The 20,836-nt window shown below is 42.0% G+C and overlaps 1 protein-coding gene across 2 annotated transcripts in view; it reads left to right on the top strand.

The window, feature by feature from the left end:
• The window catches only part of wdr32 (WD repeat domain 32), a 44,700-nt gene extending 24,624 nt beyond the window's left edge, over positions 1-20,076 (top strand). Inside the window, exons 5-7 of one of the 2 annotated variants that reach the window (XM_067994925.1) lie at positions 1,578-1,694; positions 11,145-11,287; positions 18,739-20,076. In XM_067994925.1, coding sequence (XP_067851026.1) covers positions 1,578-1,694; positions 11,145-11,287; positions 18,739-19,107 — 629 coding nt within the window. In that variant the 3' untranslated portion in view covers positions 19,108-20,076. Of the gene's footprint in view, positions 1-1,577; positions 1,695-11,141; positions 11,288-18,738 lie in introns of both variants that reach the window. The other variant, XM_067994919.1, reaches the window with a different exon arrangement.
• Positions 20,077-20,836: the final 760 nt, after the last annotated feature.

Genomic DNA, 20,836 nt, shown 5'->3' with positions numbered 1-20,836 from the left:
TTCTTATGTTCAAGCGGCAATACATTGTAAGCTGATACTTGCATTGTTAATGTAGCTGGCTTGAAAGACAAAACCTTGGAGTAAGTATAACAACCAAGGGGACGCGTTCATTCTTAAATTCCTGTCTTTGTGCAAAATATTAGAGGAAGCATATTGCTTTTGGTTAGGTTCTCTGATAACAATACAGGAATAGTTGGTTTTATAAAGCACCCGCAAGTCACAAAGACCTGCCCATCCAAATATTTAGTGCCTACGTATACCATGTCCACCCTTTAAATAAAAAATAAAGCCCCTGTTTTCTTGAGGAGACAGAGAGCCTAGAGCTGCTTAACAGCTATGTGAAAATGGGTTCAGTAGCTAGGACAAATAAAAGAGGGAAACATAGATAGCCCTGCTGTGTCCCTACAGTTAGTTCAAAGTTTGCTGAGATCATACCATTTATTTAGCACAGAGGATGCAGGAGCTGGAGTATAAAAGAAGTTAGTCTGCTGAACATGCTGTCAAACCCAGTTCTCCAGAACCTTCCCAAAAAAGCAGTATTGCAAAAATGTTTTCTGCATTAAGTGAATGCAGCGCAGTAAATTCCTCTGAATATGTCATGTTACATCATGAAAAGAGTGCTCATCACAGATAAACTTTGTTTTATGCAGAGTGCTAGTTTGGTAATTAGATCATCAGTATGTAGAGCCACATATTGGTTAATGATTTAGAATTGCAATTCGGTGGGAAGAATGGATAATAAGGAGGTGCATTCAGGCATAGTTTGACACTTTTATTTTTAAATGGCAAGAATATATGAGCTCCCTGTTGTGTATCTGGAGTAGGCTCTTTGAGAACGATTTTAACTGCACCTGCCCGGCAGAAACTGGGTGGGGGCAATTAGAATGAAGAAGGGACTTTACCCACTCCGTTTCTACCATGATTTGGAAGACAAGCGGCAAGGACACCCAACTGAAGCCGACAGGGTCCTGCTTTAAATATGCAGATCGGGCTCCAATTTTTACCTGAGGCCTGAGTGGGGGAACAGCATAGAATCATAGAAATTTACGGCACAGAAGGAGGCCATTTGGTCCGGCGTGCCTGTGCCGGCCGAAAAAGGACCATCCAGCCTAATCCCACTTTCCAGCCTTGTAGGCTACGGCACTTCAAGTGCACATCCAAGCATCTTTTAAATGCGATGAGGATTTCTGCCTCTACCACCCTTCCAGGCAGTGAGTTCCAGACCCCTACAACCTTTTGGGTGAAAAATCCTTTCCTCAGCTCCCCTCTAATCTTTCTACCAATTACTTTAAATCTATGCTGTTTGACTATTGATCCCTCTGCTAAGGGAAATAGGTCCTTCCTATCCACTCTATCTTGGTCTCTCGCAGCAGTGACTTCCCTGCCAGGCCAAAGCTGTTTGTGCAAGTGCAGTGCAAACTTGATTCACAATTATTTTGGAGCATTCACCTGATAATGAATTTAATGCTCAGAAGTGATTTATCCTTCTGGAGATAGCTTCTTACTCTATCTCTATTTATTTTATAAACTTACTGGTAGTTTTTAAAACATTACCTGTTTTACTTCTGTTTCTATAGATTTGACCACTTCTTCTTGCAGCTTGCCTGGTTTACGATCACAAAATCATCGGATAGGTACAAGCCAGAGCTCTGGGAAAGACTCATCACAGTCTTGTGCACAGACTGAGAGAGAAGGTAATGGCCATAAATTGGAACAGTGTATAATAGTTTTCTATTGTAAGCCCCCCCCACTTATAAATAAATACTTTGCCAATTTCCTTTGCATGTTAATGAATAAAATTACTAGTTTAATTTCCATTTAAAAGTTCTATTTTTGAAAATGTCCCTCTTTGGGCCTCTCTAGTCACGTACAATTCCTTGGCTGAGAGTTGAGGCTGGTCACCTGAATCCAGGGTTCTGGCACTGCTGCTCGAGCTAAATGCTACAAGGTAAATAAGAATGGCCATAGCTGATTCCTTTCATTTGTGGAAGGGGAAATGCTTGACCTCTATCAGTAACTTCCCTTTGTCATGTGGGGATGGATTCACATGAACAAATATTTTTGCTGTGTTTGGCCTCTTTTTTTTACATCTTTTATTAATACTGATTTTGCTTTTTCCCTTTAATTTATATTTCACACATTGTTTTTTTGTTTCATCTCTTACATTTTTATTCAAATTTTTAGAAAATAAATACCTATATTAAAAGAAGTACAGATGAATGTGTTTTGGCTTTGTTTCACTACTTATTCATGAGTTTAATGTGTCACATTTTCTATTTCTTACAAACTTCTGGACTGACTTCCTTTCAGTAGGAAAGGGGTAGCTTTTGTGAAGTAAGCATTTTAGCAAGGGTATGTATGTATTTAAAGTGATGTAGTGCCTCAATAACATCATGATGAAGTTATAAATCGATTATGAAGGTTTTGCTTAAAATGTAATAAAGTCTGTATGCACTGTTTTCTATTATCTCCTGATTATGCCACATATGCCATTCGGACTGGAAAGGTCCCAGGTTCTATCAAGGTAGTGGTAGGGGCTGAACAATTGGCTTCAGCGTAGGGAAATTTTGCTGATGATGCAAAGCTAGGTGGGAAAGTAAGTTGTGAGGAGGATGCAAAGAGGCTGCAAAGGTTAAGTATATACAGGTTAAGTGAGTGGGTTAGAAGGTGGCAGATGGAGTATAATGTGGGGAAATGTGAAATTATCCACTTTGGTAGGAAGAATAGAAGAGCAGAATATTTTTTAAAAGGTAAGAGATGTTGATATTCAGAGGGATTTGGGTGTCCTTGTACACGAATCACAGAAAGTTAACATGCAGGTAAGCAAGCAATTAGGAAGGCAAATGGTATGTTAGCCTTTATCGCAAGGGGGTCGGAGTATAAGAGTAAGGAGGTCTTGCTGCAATTATATAGAGCTCTGGTGAGATCACACCTTGAGAACTAGAAACATAGTATCATAGAAAATTTATGCCACAGAAGGAGGCCATTCGGCCCATCGTGTCCATGCCCACTGAGAAACGAGCCGCCCAGCCTAATCCTACTTTCCCACATTTGGCATGTAGCCCTACAGGTCACGCCTCTTCAGGTGCACATCCGGGTATTTTTTAAATGAGTTGAGGGTTTCTGCCTCTACCACCTCTCAGGCAAAGTTCCAGACCCCCACCACCCTCTGGGTGAAAACATTTTTCCTCATTTCCGCTCTAATCCTTCTACCAATCACTTTAAATCTATGCCCCCTGGTTATTGACCCCTCCGCTAAGAGAAATAGGTCCTTCCTATCCACTCTATCTAGGTCCCTCATAATTTTGTACACCTCAATCAAATCACCCCTCAGCCTTCTCTGTTCCAAGGAAAACAACCCCAACCTATCCAATCTTTCATCATAGCTAAAACTCTCCAGTCCTGGCAACATCCTTGTAAATCTTCTCTGCACCCTCTCAAGTGCAATTACATCCTGTAATGTGGTGACCAGAACTGTGCGCAGTACGCAAGCTGTGGCCTAACTAGTGTTTTATACAGTTCCAGCATAACATCCCTGCTTTTTATATTCTGTGCCCCGGCTAATAAAGGAAAGCATTCCATATGCCTTCTTAACCACCTTATCTACCTGTCATGCTACCTCCAGGGATCTGTGGACATGCACTCCAAGGTCCCTCACTTCCTCTACACCTCTCAGTATCCTCCCATTTATTATGTATTCCCTTGCCTTGTTTGCTCTCCCCAAATGCATTACCTCACACTTCTCCGGACTGAACTCCATTTGCCACTTTTCTGCCCATCTGACCCATCCATTGATATCTTCCTGCAGTCTACAGCTTTCCTCCTCACTATCAACCACACGCCCTATCTTTGTGTCATCCGCAAATTTCTTAATCATGCCCTCTACGTTTAAGTCCAAATCGTTAATGTGTGCCACAAAAAGCCTTCCAGTCGCAAAATCACCCTTCAACCATTACTTTTTGCTTTCTGCCGCTGAGCCAATTTTGGATCCAATTTGCCACATTTCCTTGGATAACACGGGCCTTTACTTTTTTGACCAATCTGCCATGTGGGACCTTGCAAAAGCCTTGCTAAAATCCATGTAGTCTACATCAATTACGCTACCCTCATCGATCCTCCTGTGTACAGTTTTGGTCTCCTTGCCAAAGGAAGGATATACTTGCCTTAGAGGAAGTGCAGTGAAGGTTCACTAGATGAGAGGGTTGTCCTGTGAGGAGAGATTGAGTAGAATGGGCCTATATTCTCTGGAGTTTAGAAGAATGGAAGGTGATCTCATTGAAACGTATAAAATTCTTAGAGGGCTTGACAGGGTAGATGCTGTTTCCCCTAGCTGGAGAGTCTAGAACTAGGGGGCATAATCTCAGCATATGGAGTCGGCCATTTAAGACTGAGATGAGGAGGAATTTCTTCACTCAGGAGGGTTGTGAATCTTTGGAATTCTCTATCCCAGAGGGCTGTGGATGCTCAGTCGTTGTGTATATTCAAGACTGAGATCGGTAAATTTTTAGACACTAAAGGAATCATGGGATATGGGGATAGGATGGGAAAGTGGAGTTGAGGTCGAAGATCAGCCATGATATTACTGAATGGTGGAGCAGGCTCAACGAGCCATATGGCCTATTCCTACTCCTACTTCTTACTTCTTATGGAAGGGGGGGGGGGGCGGGGGCGGAGGCGGAGAGGGAAATCAGCCAATGTTCCTATCCCTCAGTGCTATCCAGTAGGTCCTGCTGAAAGGTGTATGTATAGAGGCAATAGATGAGGATTGGATCCCCTGATCATTTAGCCTGCCAATACTCACGGCTCACATGACCAGTTCAGTGAGATACCCCAAGGGTGGCTGGCACCTGTGGAACTGTACCTCCGCAGGAATCGGCATCAGGGAAAGGAAGGGAGAAAATTGGAGGCAAAATAAGTTGGGGAAAAAAAGCAAGCGTTAATTGTCAATGGGCCGGATCTTGCTGGAGTGGGGCATCTCACCCCATTAGTTAGACTTTTTTCTGCACCCTTCAGCTCAATGATTTTACGCGCCATAACTTGCTGGAAGTGCAAGATGATAACAGCAAGGGCAACAGGGCATCTGGGACCTTAATTTAACGGCAGTACCAACTGTCTATCTCTGTAACCAATGAGCTTTAAGGATTGAGAAAGAAACAGATTGAGAAGGAGGGTGAATTAGAGTCAAATCAGACACAAAGTAATAAAGAAAGGGAAAGAAAGATTGGATTAAGAGAGATTAAAAAAGAGACAAAGGTTAAAAAAAAATGTAAAAATTAAAAATTTGACATTTTTAAAACCTCTAAGAACAATTTACTACCTGAAGGAATGAGATTCCACAGTTTAAATTGTTCCCATTCTGGGTCAGAGAGATTGATTGGCATTGCATTGACAATTATCGCGTAGTTAAAATAGTACTTATGCTGTTAATTACCAGACTTAACATTCTGTGATGAGTTTAATGGGCAATTAATGTGCAAGTCCAACAAGTTCTTAAAAATAGCCAGGAGGCTAGGGGCAAGGTGCCATTTATGTGAGGCAAATGGTGGAGCGGCGTAAATCAACAAGCAAGTCTGGAGTTTCATAACTCACGGCGTATCTCTTAATCCCCTGAACTTGCAGGCCATTTGCACATTAAAAACGGTGCGCGTCGTTAACATGCCGTTATTTTTCCAGCAAGGTCCAGACCAACATTTTCAAGTTGCAGAGTACGTTACCTTGTATCACAGGAAAACTGCTTTGAGACTGCAGCATTCATAGCATCATAGGTTACAGCACGGAAGGAGGCCATTCGGCCCATCGAGTCCGTGCCAGCTCAAGCCAAGAGCAATCCAGTTAGCCGCGCCCTATTCCCGTAGCCCTGCAAATTTCTTCCTTTCAAGTACTTATCCAGTTCGCCTTTGAAAGCTACGATTGAATCTACCTCCACCACCCCCCCGGCAGTACATTCCAGATCCTAATCACTCATGTCACCTTTGGTTCTTTTGCCAATCACCATAAATCTATGTTCTCTGGTTCTTGACCCTTCTGCCAATGGGAACAGTTTCTCTCTATTCTGTCTAGACCTTTTGTGATTTTAAATACCTCTATCAAATCTCCTCTCAAACTTCTCTGTTCCAAGGAGAACAACCCCAGCTTCTCCAGTCTGTCCACATAACTAAAGTCCCCCATCCCTGGAATCATTCTCGTAAATCTTTTCTGTACACTCTCCAAGGCCTTCACATCTTTCCTAAAGTGCAGTGCCCAGAACTGGACACAGTACTCCAGTTGTGGTTGAACCAGTGTTTTATAAAGGTTCGTTATGACTTCCTTACTTTTGTACTCTATGCCTCTATTTATAAAGCGCAGGATCCCATATGCTTTTTTAACCACTTTCTCAACCTGCCCTGCCATTTTCAACGATTTGTGCACATACACCCCAAGATCTCTCTGTTCCTGTACCCCTTTTAGAATTGTGCCCTCTAGCGAATGTATCACTTAGCATTTTTCTGCGTTAAATTTTATCTGCCACGTGTACGCCCATTCTACCAGCCAGTCTATAGCCTCTTGAAGTCTATCACTATGCTTTTCACTGTTCACTATACTTCCAAGTTCGGCGTCATCTGCAAGTTTGGAAATTGTGCCCTGTACAGCCAAGTCCAAGTCATTAATATATATCAAGAAAAGCAGTGGTCCTAGTACCGACCCCTGGGGAACACCAATGTACACCTCCCTCCAGTCCGAGAAACAACGGTTCACCGCTGCTGTCTGCTTCCTGTTACTTAGTCAATTTTGTATCCATGTTGCTATTGCCCCCTTTATTTCAATGGCTTCAATCTTGATGACAAGCCTATTATGTGGCTCTTTATCAAACGCCTTTTGAAAGTCCATATACACAACATCAACTGCATTGCCCTCATCAACCCTCTCTGTTACCTCATCAAAAAACTCTATCAAGTTAGTTAAATTCGATTTGCCTTCAAAAAATCTGTGCTGGCTTTCCCTAATCAATCCTATTTAGGTTCACTAGATTAATTCCTGGGATGAGAGGGTTGTCCTGTGAAGAGAGGTTGAGTACAATGGGCCTACACTCTTTGGAGTTTAGAAGAATGAGAGATGATATCATTGAAACATATAAGATTATGAGCGGGCTTGACAGGGTACATACTGAGAGATTGTTTCCCCGGCTAGAGTGTCTAGAACTAGGGGGCATAATCGCAGGACATGGGGTCAGCCATTCAAGACTGAGATTTTTTTTTATTCGTTCATGGGATGTGGGCTTCGCTGGCGAGGACAGCATTTATTGCCTATCCCTAATTGCCCTTGAAAAGGTGGTGGTGAACCGCCTTCTTGAACCACTGCAGTTCGTGTGGTGAAGGTTCTCCCACAGTGCTGTTAGGAAGGGTGTTCCAGGATTTTGACCCAGCGACAATGAAGGAACGGCGATATATTTCCAAGTCGGGATGGTGTGTGACTTGGAGGGGAACGTGCAGGTGGTGTTGTTCCCATGTGCCTGCTGCCCTTGTCCTTCTAGGTGGTAGAGGTCACGGGTTTGGGAGGTGCTGTTGAAGAAGCCTTGGCGAGTTGCTGCAGTGCATCCTGTGGATGGTGTACACTGCAGCCACAGTGCGCCGGTGGTGAAGGGAGTGAATGTTTAGGGTGGTGGATGGGGTGCCAATCAAGCGGGCTGCTTTGTCCTGGATGGTGTCGAGCTTCTCGCGTGTTGTTGGAGCTGCATTCATCCAGGCAAGTGGAAAGTATTCCATCACACTCCTGACTTGTGCCTTGTAGATGGTGGAAAAGCTTTGGGGAGTCAGGAGGTGAGTCACTCGCCGCGGAATACCCAACCCCTGACCTGCTCTTGTAGCCACAGTATTTATGTGGCTGGTCCAGTTAAGTTTCTGGTTAATGGTGACCCTCAGGCTGTTGATGGTGGGTGTTTTGGCAATGGTAATGCCGTTGAATGTCAAGGGGAGGTGGTTAAACTCTCTCTTGTTGGTGATGGTCATTGCCTGGCACTTGTCCGGCGCGAATGTTACATGCCACTTATGAGCCCAAGCCTGGATGTTGTCCAGGTCTTGCTGCATACGGGCACGGACTGCTTCATTATTTGAGGGATTGCGAATGGAACTGAACACTGATTCCCATTGACTTCAATTTTACTAGGGCTCCTTGGTGCCACACTTGGTCAAATGCTGCCTTGATGTCAAGGGCAGTCACTCTCACCTCACCTCTGGAATTCAGCTCTTTTGTCCATGTTTGGACCAAGGCTGTAATGAGGTCTGGAGCCGAGTGGTCCTGGCGGAACCCAAACTGAGCATCGGTGAGCAGGTTATTGGTGAGTAAGTGCCGCTTGATAGCACTGTCGACGACACCTTCCATCACTTTGATGATTGAGAGTAGACTGATGGGGCCGTAGTTGGCTGGATTGGATTTGTCCTGCTTTTTGTGGACAGTGCAAGAAAATCAAAAAGTTAGTATGCAGGTGCAGCAGGTGATCAAGAAGGCCAACAGAATGTTGGCGTTTATCGCTAGGGGGATAGAATATAAAAACAGGGAGGTATTGCTGCAGTTATATAAGGTATTGGTGAGACCGCACCTGGAATACTGCATACAGTTTTGTGCTCCATACTTAAGAAAAGGCATACTTGCTCTCGAGGCACTACAAAGAAGGTTCACTCGATTAATCCCGGGGATGAGGGGGCGGACATATGAGGAGAGGTTGAGTAGATTGGGACTCTACTCATTGGAGTTCAGAAGAATGAGAGGCGATCTTATTGAAACATATAAGATTGTGAAGGGGCTTGATCAAGTGGATGCGGTGAGGATGTTCCCAAGGATGGGTGAAATTAGAACTAGGGGGCATAATCTTAGAATAAGGGGCTGCTCTTTCAAAACTGAGATGAGGAGAAACTTCTTCACTCAGAGGGTGGTGGGTCTGTGGAATTTGCTGCCCCAGGAAGCTGTGGAAGCCACATCATTAAATAAATTTAGAACAGAAATAGACAGTTTCCTAGAAGTGAAGGGAATTAGGGGTTACGGGGAGCGGGCAGGAAATTGGACATGAATTTAGATTTAAGGCTCGGATCAGATCTGCCATGATCTTATTGAATGGCGGAGCAGGCTCGAAGGGCCGATTGGCCTACTCCTGCTCCTATTTCTTATGTTAGGACATACCTGGGCAATTTTCCACATTGTCAGGTAGATGCCAGTGTTGTAGCTGTACTGGAACAATTTGGCTAGAGGTGCTGCTAGCTCTGGAGCACAAGTCTTCAGCACTACAGCCGGGATGTTGTCGGGGCCCATAGCCTTTGCTGTATCCAGTGTACTCAGCCGTTTCTCGATATCACATGGAGTGAATCGAATTGGCTGAAGACTGGCTTCTATGATGGTGGGGGTGAGGAGGAATTTCTTCATGCAGAGGGTTGTGAATCTTTGGAACTCCAGAAGGCTGTGGATGCTGAGTCGTTGAATATATTCATGCCTGAGATAGATAGATTTTTGGATTCTAGGGGAATCAAGGGATATGGGGATTGGGCAGGAAAGTGGAGTTGAGGTTGAAGATCAGCCATGATCTGATTGAATGGCGGAGCAGGCTCGAGGGGCCGTATGGCCTACTCCTGCTCCTGCTCCTATTTCTTACATTCTATTCCACACTTGTCCAAGTGACTGTTAATTCTGTCCCTGATTATAGTTTTTAAAATTTTCCCCACCACCAAGGTTAAACTGACTGGCCTGTAGTTGCTGGGTTTATCATTACACCCTTTTTTGAATAAGAGTGTAACGTTTGCAATTCTCCAGTCCTCTAGCACCACCCCCGTATCTAAGGATGTTTGGAAGATTATGGCCAGTACCGCCGCAATTTCCACCCTTATTTCCCTCAGCAACCTGGGGTGCATCCCATCCGGACCGGGTGATTTATCTACTTTAAATACAGCTAGCCTTTCTACTACCTCCTCTTTATCAATTATTAGCCCATTTAGTATCTCAACTGCATCTTTCTTTACTGAGACTCTGGCAGCATCTTCTTCCTTGGTAAAGACAGATGCAAAGTACTCATTTAGTACCTTGGCCATTCCCTCTGTCTCCATGAGTAGATCACCTTTTTGGTCCCTGATCAGCCCCACCCCTCCTCTTACTACCCATTTACACTTTACATGCCTATAGAAGACTTTTGGATTCCCTTTTATGTTTGCTGCCAGTCTATTCTCATACTCTACCTTTGCCCCTCTTATTTCCTTTTTCACTTCCCCTCTGAATTTTCTATATTCAGCCTGGTTCTCACTTGTATTATCAACCTGACATCTGTCATATGCCCCTTTTTTCTGCTTCATCTTACTCTCTGTCTCTTTTGTCATCCAGGGAGCTCTGGCTTTAATTGCCCTACCTTTCTCCCTCGTGGGAATGTACCTAGACTGTATCTGAGCCATCTCCTCCTTAAAAGCTGCCCATTCTTCAATTACAGTTTTGCCTGCCAATCTTTGATTCCAATTTACCTGGGCTGGATCAGTTCTTATCCCACTGAAATTGGCCCTCCTCCATCAGAGGTTTATATTTCTAATTTTTTGATTTGTTAGCCATGATTTGTTTGGTATATTAAAAATGGAGATAATTTATCGGAACTCAATGAAGGACTAGAGGTGTTACATTGAGTGAACTGAATTGGCCGGAACTGTGGGATGTTGCTTTTCGAAACCTATAGCACACATAAAGCAGAAGCTTTGAGGAACTAAAATTTGTTGCTCTATTGCATTTAATTTACTTTTATTGATCTGCTTTTTTTGAATTAAAGTTAAAATTGTGTGGATTATAAATATATTTCACTAATACAAGTATGTTTGCCTTCTTTTGAGGCAGATTTTGAATATGTGAGTATAATGAATTGATATAATATATTTTATAGTGTTGCAGACTAATGGAAATTCTGTTCTAAAACAATTTTTTTTTAAAGTGAGCTTTTAAGGACCGCCAGGGGTTACATTTAAAAATTATATTTGAGAATTTCAGCTCATTGAATGTGATAATCTCCAATTCCCTAATTCTGTAAATTTATCCAAATCTACTTTATAATTTACAATTGAAATTGACAATTTCTGAAGCTATTGTAGGATGGACACTGTCTGCATCTCAGAGCTTCAAAAACGATTAATAAATGTGTATTGCAGCAGGATTTCCAAGAAATAGTCTTGAAGTTTTAACACCAGAGATTCCTGCAGAAAGAGATCGAGGGAATTGTATTACATCATTACAGCTTCATCCCAAAGGCTGGGCTACATTAATCAGGTGCACAAGTAACACGGACGACCAGGAGGTGAGTGGCTTAAATGAGACTTTAGGTGTAAGAGGTTTTGTTTCAATGTAAAGTACAGGATCATTTGGTGCTGGCATAGTTCTTGTGTACCCAGCCAGTGCTGATGATTTTTACTGTCACTCCCCTGATTCCCCAGCAAGTTTATCCAGTGAGTCGCTTAGCCATAACAGGCCAGGAAGGTCAGGTTTCGATGTCTGGTCTGTGTTGAACTACTTGATGCAGTAGAGGTGCTATAAATCAGGCTCAGTGCTTCATTGGTGGGAGGGAAAATTGTCTTGGAGCTCATTCCAATAGTTGTATGTGTACGACTGATGAGGACAGATTGAGCTTGGCTCTGGGTGCCTTCCAATGCTCACGGTCAAGGATCACATAAATGATCACTACTTAGACATAGAACTGGAGGGAAATCACTCAAAGTGGAATCGTACCCCAGCAAGAAGTCAAAAAATATGTTGGTTTGACCTGATGCCATGAGATTTCATGGGGTCTGGAGTCAATGTTGAGGACTCCCAGGGCCACTCCCTCCTGACTATATCACTGTACCGCCACCTCTGGTGGGTCTGTCCTGCTGGGTCTGGGACATTGGCTGAAAGGTATGATTCTGTGAGTATGGCTATGTCAGGCTGTTGCTTGACTAGTCTGTGGGACAGCTCTCCCAATTTTGGCACAAGCCCCCAGATGTTAGTGAGGAGGACTTTGCAGGATCGACTGGGCTTGGTTTGCTTTGTCCTTTTTGTAGCAAGATTGTACAACTGAGTGGCTTGCTAGGCCATTTCAGAGGGCGATTAAGAATCAACCACATTGCTGTGGGTCTGGAGTCACATATAGGCCAGACCGGGTGAGGATGGCAGGTTTTCTTCCCTAAAGGGCATTAGTGAATCAGATGAGTTTCATGGCCACCATTACTGATACTAGTTTTTTTTAATTCCAGATTTTATTTAATTAATTGAATTTAAATTCCCTAGCTGCCATGGCGGGATTTGAATTCATGATTCTGGATTATTAGTTCAGGCCTCTGGATTACTAGTCCAGTAACATAACCACTGTGCTACCATACCCTGGCTTCAACCAGTCCATGTGGCAGCAAATTCTAACTCTCCATGTTACCTAACTCTCAGTTTAAAGAAATTCCTCCTAAATTCTTTACCCAATAACCAGACTGGTGTAGATGAACATAGTTATGCTGGTTGTGAGTCTTTTTGAATTCAGTCTCTGAGATTGTGATCTAGAATAAATCATATTGGAATTGATACGATGGGTAGGACATTGAATAAAGATATGATGGAGGGGAGAGGTGGGCTTAAATAAATTGAAGGGCCTTGTCATTAATGACCTGCTGCACCTTTTCATCAGCAAGTAGCAAATTCAGCCTCCTTAAGGGGACAGCCTTCTAGTTTTTAAGTTATCAGAAATTTACTGGAGCTGCATTCTATTTTCAAAAAATCTCCTATTTAAAGAGAACACAATGTTCTGTTAGTGGCTATCTTTTATATTTTTGCCCCTTGTTCTGGACTCGCCTACAAGTGGAAACAGTTTCTCCACGTCCACCCTCTTGAACCCCATCGCAATTTTAAACACCTCTATTAGGTCTCCTCTTACTCTTCTCTTTTCTTACTCTTATTATCTTGATGGCAAGAGACTGGAAAGTACTGCAGTACAAAGGGATCTGGGGGTCCTAGTGCAAGAAAATCAAAAAGTTAGTACGCAGGTGCAGCAGGTGATCAAGGCGGCCAACAGAATGTTGGCGTTTATCGCTAGGGGGATAGAATATAAAAACAGGGAGGTATTGCTGCAGTTATATAAGGTATTGGTGAGACCCCACTTGGAATACTGCATACAGTTTTGGTCTCCATACTTAAGAAAAGACATACTTGCTCTCGAGGCAGTACAAAGAAGGTTCACTCGGTTAATCCCGGGGATGAGGGGGCGGACATATGAGGAGAGGTTGAGTAGATTGGGACTCTACTCATTGGAGTTCAGAAGAATGAGAGGCGATCTTATTGAAACATATAAGATTGTGAAGGGGCTTGATCGAGTGGATGCGGTGAAAATGTTCCCAAGGATGGGTGAAACTAGAACTAGGGGGCATAATCTTAGAATAAGGGGCTGCTCCTTCAAAACTGAGATGAGGGGAAACTTCTTCACTCAGAGGGTGGTGGGTCTGTGGAATTTGCTGCCCCAGGAAGCTGTGGAGCTACATCTTTGAATAAATTCAAAGCAGAAATAGACAGTTTCCTAGAAGTAAAGGGAATTAGGGGTTACGGGGAGCGGGCAGGAAATTGGACATGAATTTAGATTTGAGATTAGGATCAGATCAGCCATGATCTTATTGAATGGCGGAGCAGGCTCGAAGGGCCGATTGGCCTACTCCTGCTCCTATTTCTTATGTTCTAAAAGAGCCCCAGCCTGCTTAATTTTTCCAGATAGTTGTCTACTCTCAATTCTGGTAAGATCCTTGTAAATTTTTTCTGCACATTCTCCAGTGCTTCAATATCTTTTTTTGTAGTATGGAGACCAGAACTACGCACAGTACTCAAGTGAGGTCTAACCAAGGTTCTATATAAATTTCACATTACCTCCCTGCTACGATGAGCACTTAGGAACAGCCCCCTAAGTAAAAAAAAAAGGGCTGCAACCTTAGGCACTGTATAAATAAATAAATAGTGAACTGTTGTTTGGTCCTGACTGCAGAATGGACAGGTAACCGGGACGTTGGTGAAGTGGCTTAAGTAGTGGTTTGAAGCCACGGTCCTGTGATGCACTCTCCACCCTGGTCTCCAGTGGTGCTAGGAAGGATTCCCTTATAAAGAAACCTCCACTGGGGATGATCACCCACATCAGGGGTCAGAATACTCTGCCAGGACGTATCCTGACAGAAGATGAAGGCGAGGAATTTGAGAGCATGAATACAGGGGCTTCCTGTGTGCAGAATGGAATGGCATGGAGGGAATTTCTGTGAGACGATTTAAGTTGTGACATGGAGACACCCAAGGGCAATCTCTGAAAATATTGAGGTTTGAGCTGATGAGGCCACTCAAGCAAGGATCCGCACTAATCTAATCCAGCCCTTCCTAGGTGCGCAATTTCCTGATGTGTGCTCCCAGTGAGCAAGGCTCCATACTGGGTGTGTGGATTTATAAAATTTATCATCAAGTGTCCACTTCATTCACTGTTATAAGGAGGTACACAGATCGGAAGCTCTTGAGATCTGAAAGGCCCTAATGCAAGTTTTAGCTTATGAAAATAAAATGATCTCAAATAGGAACAGTGAACTAAGACGACAAAAAATGTACATGTGATGAGACCTAAATATGGATGAAATAGATACCGATAGAGGACAGACCAGAGGTCCTATATTTTTTTGGTTTTGTACTAACCATAGGATGTGCACAAGAACAAACCAGGTTGTCTTGGCCACTGATTTTCTCTTCCTTTGGGTAAACAGTTTGCCTCCACTTAGTTTATCTACCCTATAACCAGAGTGATGCAGATGAACACATGGTGATACTAGCTGTGGGTCTTTAATGAACTGCAGCACCTTTTTAGCAGCAAGTTGCAAATTTAGTCTCCTTAAGAGAGAGCCTTCTAGTTCTTAAGTTATCAAAAATTTATTCTCAACAATCTGATAGGAACAGAAGTAGGCCATTCAGCCCTCGAGCTTGTTCCGCCACTCAATGAGATCATGGCTGATCTGTATCCTAACTCCATCCACCTGCCTTGGCTCCATATCCCTTAATACCCTTGGCTAGCAAGAATCTATCAAATCAAAGAAAACCCAAAGATGTTTTATAAATACATTAAGAGCAAGAGGATAACTAAGGAAAGAGTAGAGCCTATTAGAGACCAAAAAGGTAACCTATGTGTGGAGGTGGAAGATGTGGGTATGGTTTTTAATGAATACTTTATATCTGTCTTCACAAAGGAGAGGGATGATGCAGGGATTGAAGTTAAGGAGGAGGAGTGTGAAATATTGGATGGGATAAACATAGTGAGAGAGGAAGTATTAAGGGGATTAGCATTTTTGAAAGTGGATAAATCACCAGGGCCAGATGAAATGTATCCCAGGCTGTTAAAAGAAGCCAGGGAGGAAATAGCAGAGGCTTTAATAATCATTTTTCAAACTTCACTGGATACAGGCATAGTGCTGGAGGATTGGGGGACTGCTAACTATGTACCATTGTTTAAAAAGGGAGTGAAGGATAGACCGAGTAATTACAGGCCAGTCAGTCTAACCTCGGTGGTGGGCAAATTATTGGAATCAATTCTGAGGGACAGGATAAACTGTCACTTGGAAAGGCACAGACTAATCAAGGACAGTCAGCACGGATTTGTTAAGGGGAGGTCATGTCTGACATACTTGATTGACTTTTTTGAGGAGCTGACGAGGATCGATGGAGGTAGCGCAATTGATGTAGTCTACATGAATTTTGCAAGGCTTTTGACAAGGTCCCACATGGCAAATTGGTCAAAAAAGTAAAGGCCCATGGGAGCCAAGGGAATGTGGCAAATTGGATCCAAAATTGGCTCAGTGGCAGGAAGCAAAGGGTAATGGTCGACGGGTGTTTTTGCGACTGGAAGGCTGTTTTCAGTGGAATGCCGCAGGGCTCGATACTAGGTCCTTTGCTTTTTGTGGCATACATTAACGATTTGGACTTAAACGTAGGGGGCATGATTAAGAAATTTGCAGATGACACTAAGATAGGCCGTGTGGTTGATAGTGAGGAGGAAAGCTGTAGACTGCAGGAAGATATCAATGGACTGGTCAGATGGGCAGAAAAGTGGCAAATGGAGTTCAATCCGGAGAAGTGTGAGGTAATGCATTTGGGGAGAGCAAACAAGGCAAGGGAATACACAATAAATGGGAGGATACTGAGAGGTGCAGAGGAAGCGAGCATGTCCACAGATCCCTGAAGGTAGCAAGACAGGTAGATAAGGTGGTTAAGAAGGCATATGGAATGCTTTCCTTTATTCGCCGAGGCATAGAATATAAAAGCAGGGATGTTATGCTGGAACTGTATAAAACACTAGTTAGGCCACAGCTTGAGTACTGCGCACAGTTCTGGTCACCACATTACAGGAAGGATGTAATTGCACTAGAGAGGGTGCAGAGGAGATTTATGAGGATGTTGCCAGGACTGGAAAATTTTAGCTATGATAGATTGGATAGGCTGGGTTTGTTTTCCTTGGAACAGAGGAGGCTGAGGGGTGATTTCATTGGGGTGTACAAAATTATGAGGGGCCTCGATAGAGTGGATAGGAAGGACCTATTTCCCTTAGCGGAGGGGTCAATAACCAGGGGGTATAGATTTAAAGTGATTGGTAGAAGGATTAGAGTGGAAATGAGGAAACATTTTTTCACCCAGAGGGTGGTGGGGGTCTGGAACTCACTGCCTGAGAGGGTGGTAGAGGCAGAAACCCTCAACTCATTTAAAAAATACCTGGATGTGCACCTGAAGAGCTGTGACCTGCAGGGCTACGGACTAAAGGCGGGAAAGTGGGATTAGGCTGGGTGGCCCGTTTCTCGGGTGGCTCGTTTCTCAGCTGGCGCGGACACGATGGACCGAATGGCCTCCTTCTGTGCCGTAAATTTTCTATGATTCTATGATTTAAAATTGAGCTGGCATCTGCTTTTTGTGGGAAAGAGTTCCACACTTTTACTGCCCTTTGCATGAAGAAGTGTTTCCTAACTTCTCTCCTGAATGGCTTGGCTCTGATTTTAAGGTTATGTCCCCTTGTCCTAGACTCCCCCACCAACAGAAAAGGTTTCTCTCCATCTACCCTATCAATTCCTTTCAAAATTCTAAAAACCTCAATCAAGTCACCCCGTAACCTTCTATATTCCAGGGAATACAGCCTAGTTTATGTAATCTCTCCTCACAATTTAATTTGTGGAGCTCTGGCAACATTCTGGTGAATCTGCACTGCAATCCTTCCAAGGCCAATATATCTGTGCGGTGCCCAGAACTGTACACAGTGCTCTAGATGTGATATAACCAGAGCTTTGTATTGCTGTAGCAAAACCTCCTTCCCTTTATATTCTAGCCCTCTAATTATAAAGGCTAACATTCTATTAGCCTTTTTGATTATTTTTTGTACCTGACTGCTACATTTTAGTGATCTGTATACATGGACCCCTAAATCGCTTTGGACCTCCACGGTTCCCAGCTTTTCACCATTTGAAAAATACTCAGATCGATCCTTTTTTGGTCCAAAGTGGATGACCTTACACTTACCTGCATTGAAATCTATCTGCCACAGTTTTGCCCACTCACTTAATCTATCAGTGTGTCTCTTAGTAATTTTATTCTCCTGTTTACACTACTTACTATGCCACCAATCTTTGTGTCATCGGCAAACTTGGATATGTGGCTCTCTATTGTGTTATCTAAGTCATTAATAAATAATTGAGGCCCCAGCATACATCCTTGTGGGACACCACAATCTCCTATTTAAAGAGCATAGAACATGATGTGCAGAATGAACCAAACATTAATTTAAAAGATTATGAACCCTAATGCGGGTTGAAGATCCATTATAGATGCTGCATATCGAAGTTGACAGAAGAAAAATGACCTCCTGCAGTGTTAAAGTAATGGATGAAATGTGAGACGTTGAATTTGAGCGCTTCTATAAAACTTGCATGACTCCATGTAAATAAACTTTGATTAAAAGCTCTTATCCTGCACCCACAACTGTGGTTGCTGTTGTAGGTGAATGGGTGATGCACTGAGTCTAAACATTGATTTATTCTGAGAGGAATATTGAAGCAACCTGACAATGTTCTTCAGATCAATGCTGGAGCTCCTGTAAGGCATTTTCAAAACTGAATACAGGCTAGTCAATAGATGAAAAATAGTCATTGCATTGGTAAACTAAACTTTATCTGTTCTTGATGTAAAAGCTTGGCATATGGAGTTAAAGAATGGTAAATTCATGAAAAATTGATTTAGGCAGGAGATGACGTAATGTAATGACTCAGTGGATCAGCAAACCAGCACTGGGGCAATCATCTTTGCTTCAATGTCCTAATATACTACATTAGAAGGAAAGACCATCAATGTATGAAAGAACTTTGGTTTTGTGCTGGTTGACTGATTTAGTCCCTGGTAATGATAACCACTTGTTAGGTTACTTATGCTATCTATTATAGTTTTTTTAACAAATCTCCCACATCCTGTTTGAGTTTCTTACTGAAGTTTCCTAATATTCGCATGGATTGTGAAGTGTGTAAATGTATGGAAAGAATTCTTGTGTTCTTTGTCCAGCTTTATGAATGTCTGCTATTTTAAAATTGTGTAACTATTAATTGAAAATTAGTCAAATAAAGGGTATCATTTGGTACTTTACTATTGGACCAGCATTTTATAAGCACCCTACTTTTTTTTCTCTTAAGGGTGTTGTGTGGTCATGACGGAGGTCAGTAATCTCTATTATTTTTTTGTTTTCACTAGTGGACTTGCATCTATGAATTCCAAGATGGGCCTCCAGTTCGGGCTTCCTCTCCTCGTTGCTCTCTTTCACTCACGCATTACATTGAAGAAGCTAACGTGGGCCGTGGTTACATTAAGGAACTTTGCTTCAGTCCGGATGGCCGACTGATTTGCTCTCCTTTTGGCTATGGGATCCGCTTGTTGGGTTTTGACAGCCAGTGCAATGAACTGTGTGATTGCTTACCCAGAGAAGCAACTGCACTGCAAGAAATCAGAACTATTTACTCTCACAGTGATGTTGTGCTTACAACTAAGTTTTCACCCACTCATTGTCAGCTTGCCTCTGGGTGCCTTTGTGGTCAGGTTTACCTGTACCAGCCAAAGTTTTAAGTATCCTAATTGCAGGAAGTGTTGAACATAAACAGTAAATCTGACATTTGCACAAAGCAAATTGTTTTAATAATTGGAGCAGATCAAAATTAGTGATTATTGTTTAAGGTATTTGATGTCAGCATTCAAAATCCAAATCTAATATAGTTTCCAGTGCAATACAATAAACTAATAAGTCTCATAACATGTACATTTACAACAGGTGAAGCTTTTAGTTCTCTGCAGTTTGCTGCCTATAAAGAATGGTCATTTACTCTGTGTGCTAAGTGTTTACCTTGAACCTTATTTTCATATTTAGAAATTAATTTATAGCTGCAGGTAATGTTAAATTGTATCAGCAATTACATGTTAAATTTGTTAGATTGGCTTTTGTACAGATATAATCTTGAAAAATGCAGTTCGGTTGGTCAAAAATCAGTTGAGTTGAAAAAAGCACTGTTGGTCCATTCAGAAGAAGCATTAAGTTTGGCCTTGTATTACTTTAAGCTTGTTTTTTTTGTTAAAATGCAATATTAGCAAAAGTATTAGTTAACTTTCCTGTAAGTATTTAGTGTAACAGTGGAAGTAAATTATTTAATTTCAGATGCGAATGTACATTGATATGTGAAAATTAAACATTACCAAGTACTGTACTTAGAACACCCAGAGGGTGAATGTATCGATAATATCATACACTGATATAAAATTCATGCGGCTACTGAATATCAGTCAACTTCCAATAAAGCTCAATTGGCATGATCCAAATTTCATCGCTGTTAATACATTTTCTGTATTTGTAACACTAAATTGTAATTCCAACACTTCTGAATGTCAATTAATTTACTATAGTGTATATAAAGCACTTGGCATGAGCCAGTGCTACTACTGTTCGTAAACTTTCTGTACTTGTAACACTGAATTGTAATTCTAACATGACGTACATGTCATAATGGCGCATATAAAACCCATAAAAGGTGTTTTCTGATGGCATCATTTGGGCCATTTACATTTCATTGAATGTTTTGATACTTCAAGTGTGAGGAAGGGAAATGGAATTTAGTCAACTGATATTTGTACTAATAATTTATTTATTAATCCCTGCTTACAATATATATACAGTCTACTGCTAAATGAGTCATTTTTTGCACTAACATTTTTTGAATTATCCAGTAATTTGAATTAAGGAACATAAATAAAGTAGGAGAGTAGGAATTTAGTGCTAAAGATGTGAATGAAGTGACTTTGAATTAAGAGAACTAGACTGTAGTAATATAACTCAAATTGGTTGATATGTAAAACATTTAATTGTGATTTTTTTTAAACCCTCTGTATTGAATAACATCTGCTTCCAAAATCTATTGTTAGTAAAAAGAATGGAATATCCCAAAACTATTTTAAGCATTATCATCTTAAAGGACATCACACTGAAATGGGGTGGAGGGAAATCATAGGAAGTTGACTTTTTTTTAAATTAAAAAAATTATTTCAAGAAGCCAATCATTACAAACAAATGGATTATAAATTGAAACAGGAAAACTAGCAAACGTTTAACGGTCAAGGTATAAAACGTTAAAAAATAAACAAAAGAAAGGAGAAAAATCATCCAATGGTTCCTCACATTGATATCGTTATGGTGTCAGTGGGTAGCACTCGCCTCTGAGTCAGAAGGTCGTGGGTTCAAGTCCCACTTCAGAGACCTGAGCACATAATCCTGTCTGACCTCACAGGAGGATAATTAATATCCCACGGC

This window comes from Heptranchias perlo, chromosome 1, assembly GCF_035084215.1.
Source record: "Heptranchias perlo isolate sHepPer1 chromosome 1, sHepPer1.hap1, whole genome shotgun sequence".
NCBI classification, from domain to species: domain Eukaryota; kingdom Metazoa; phylum Chordata; class Chondrichthyes; order Hexanchiformes; family Hexanchidae; genus Heptranchias; species Heptranchias perlo.
Note: the sequence above shows the minus strand (reverse complement) of the source record. Positions and strands in the feature narration are given on the sequence as shown.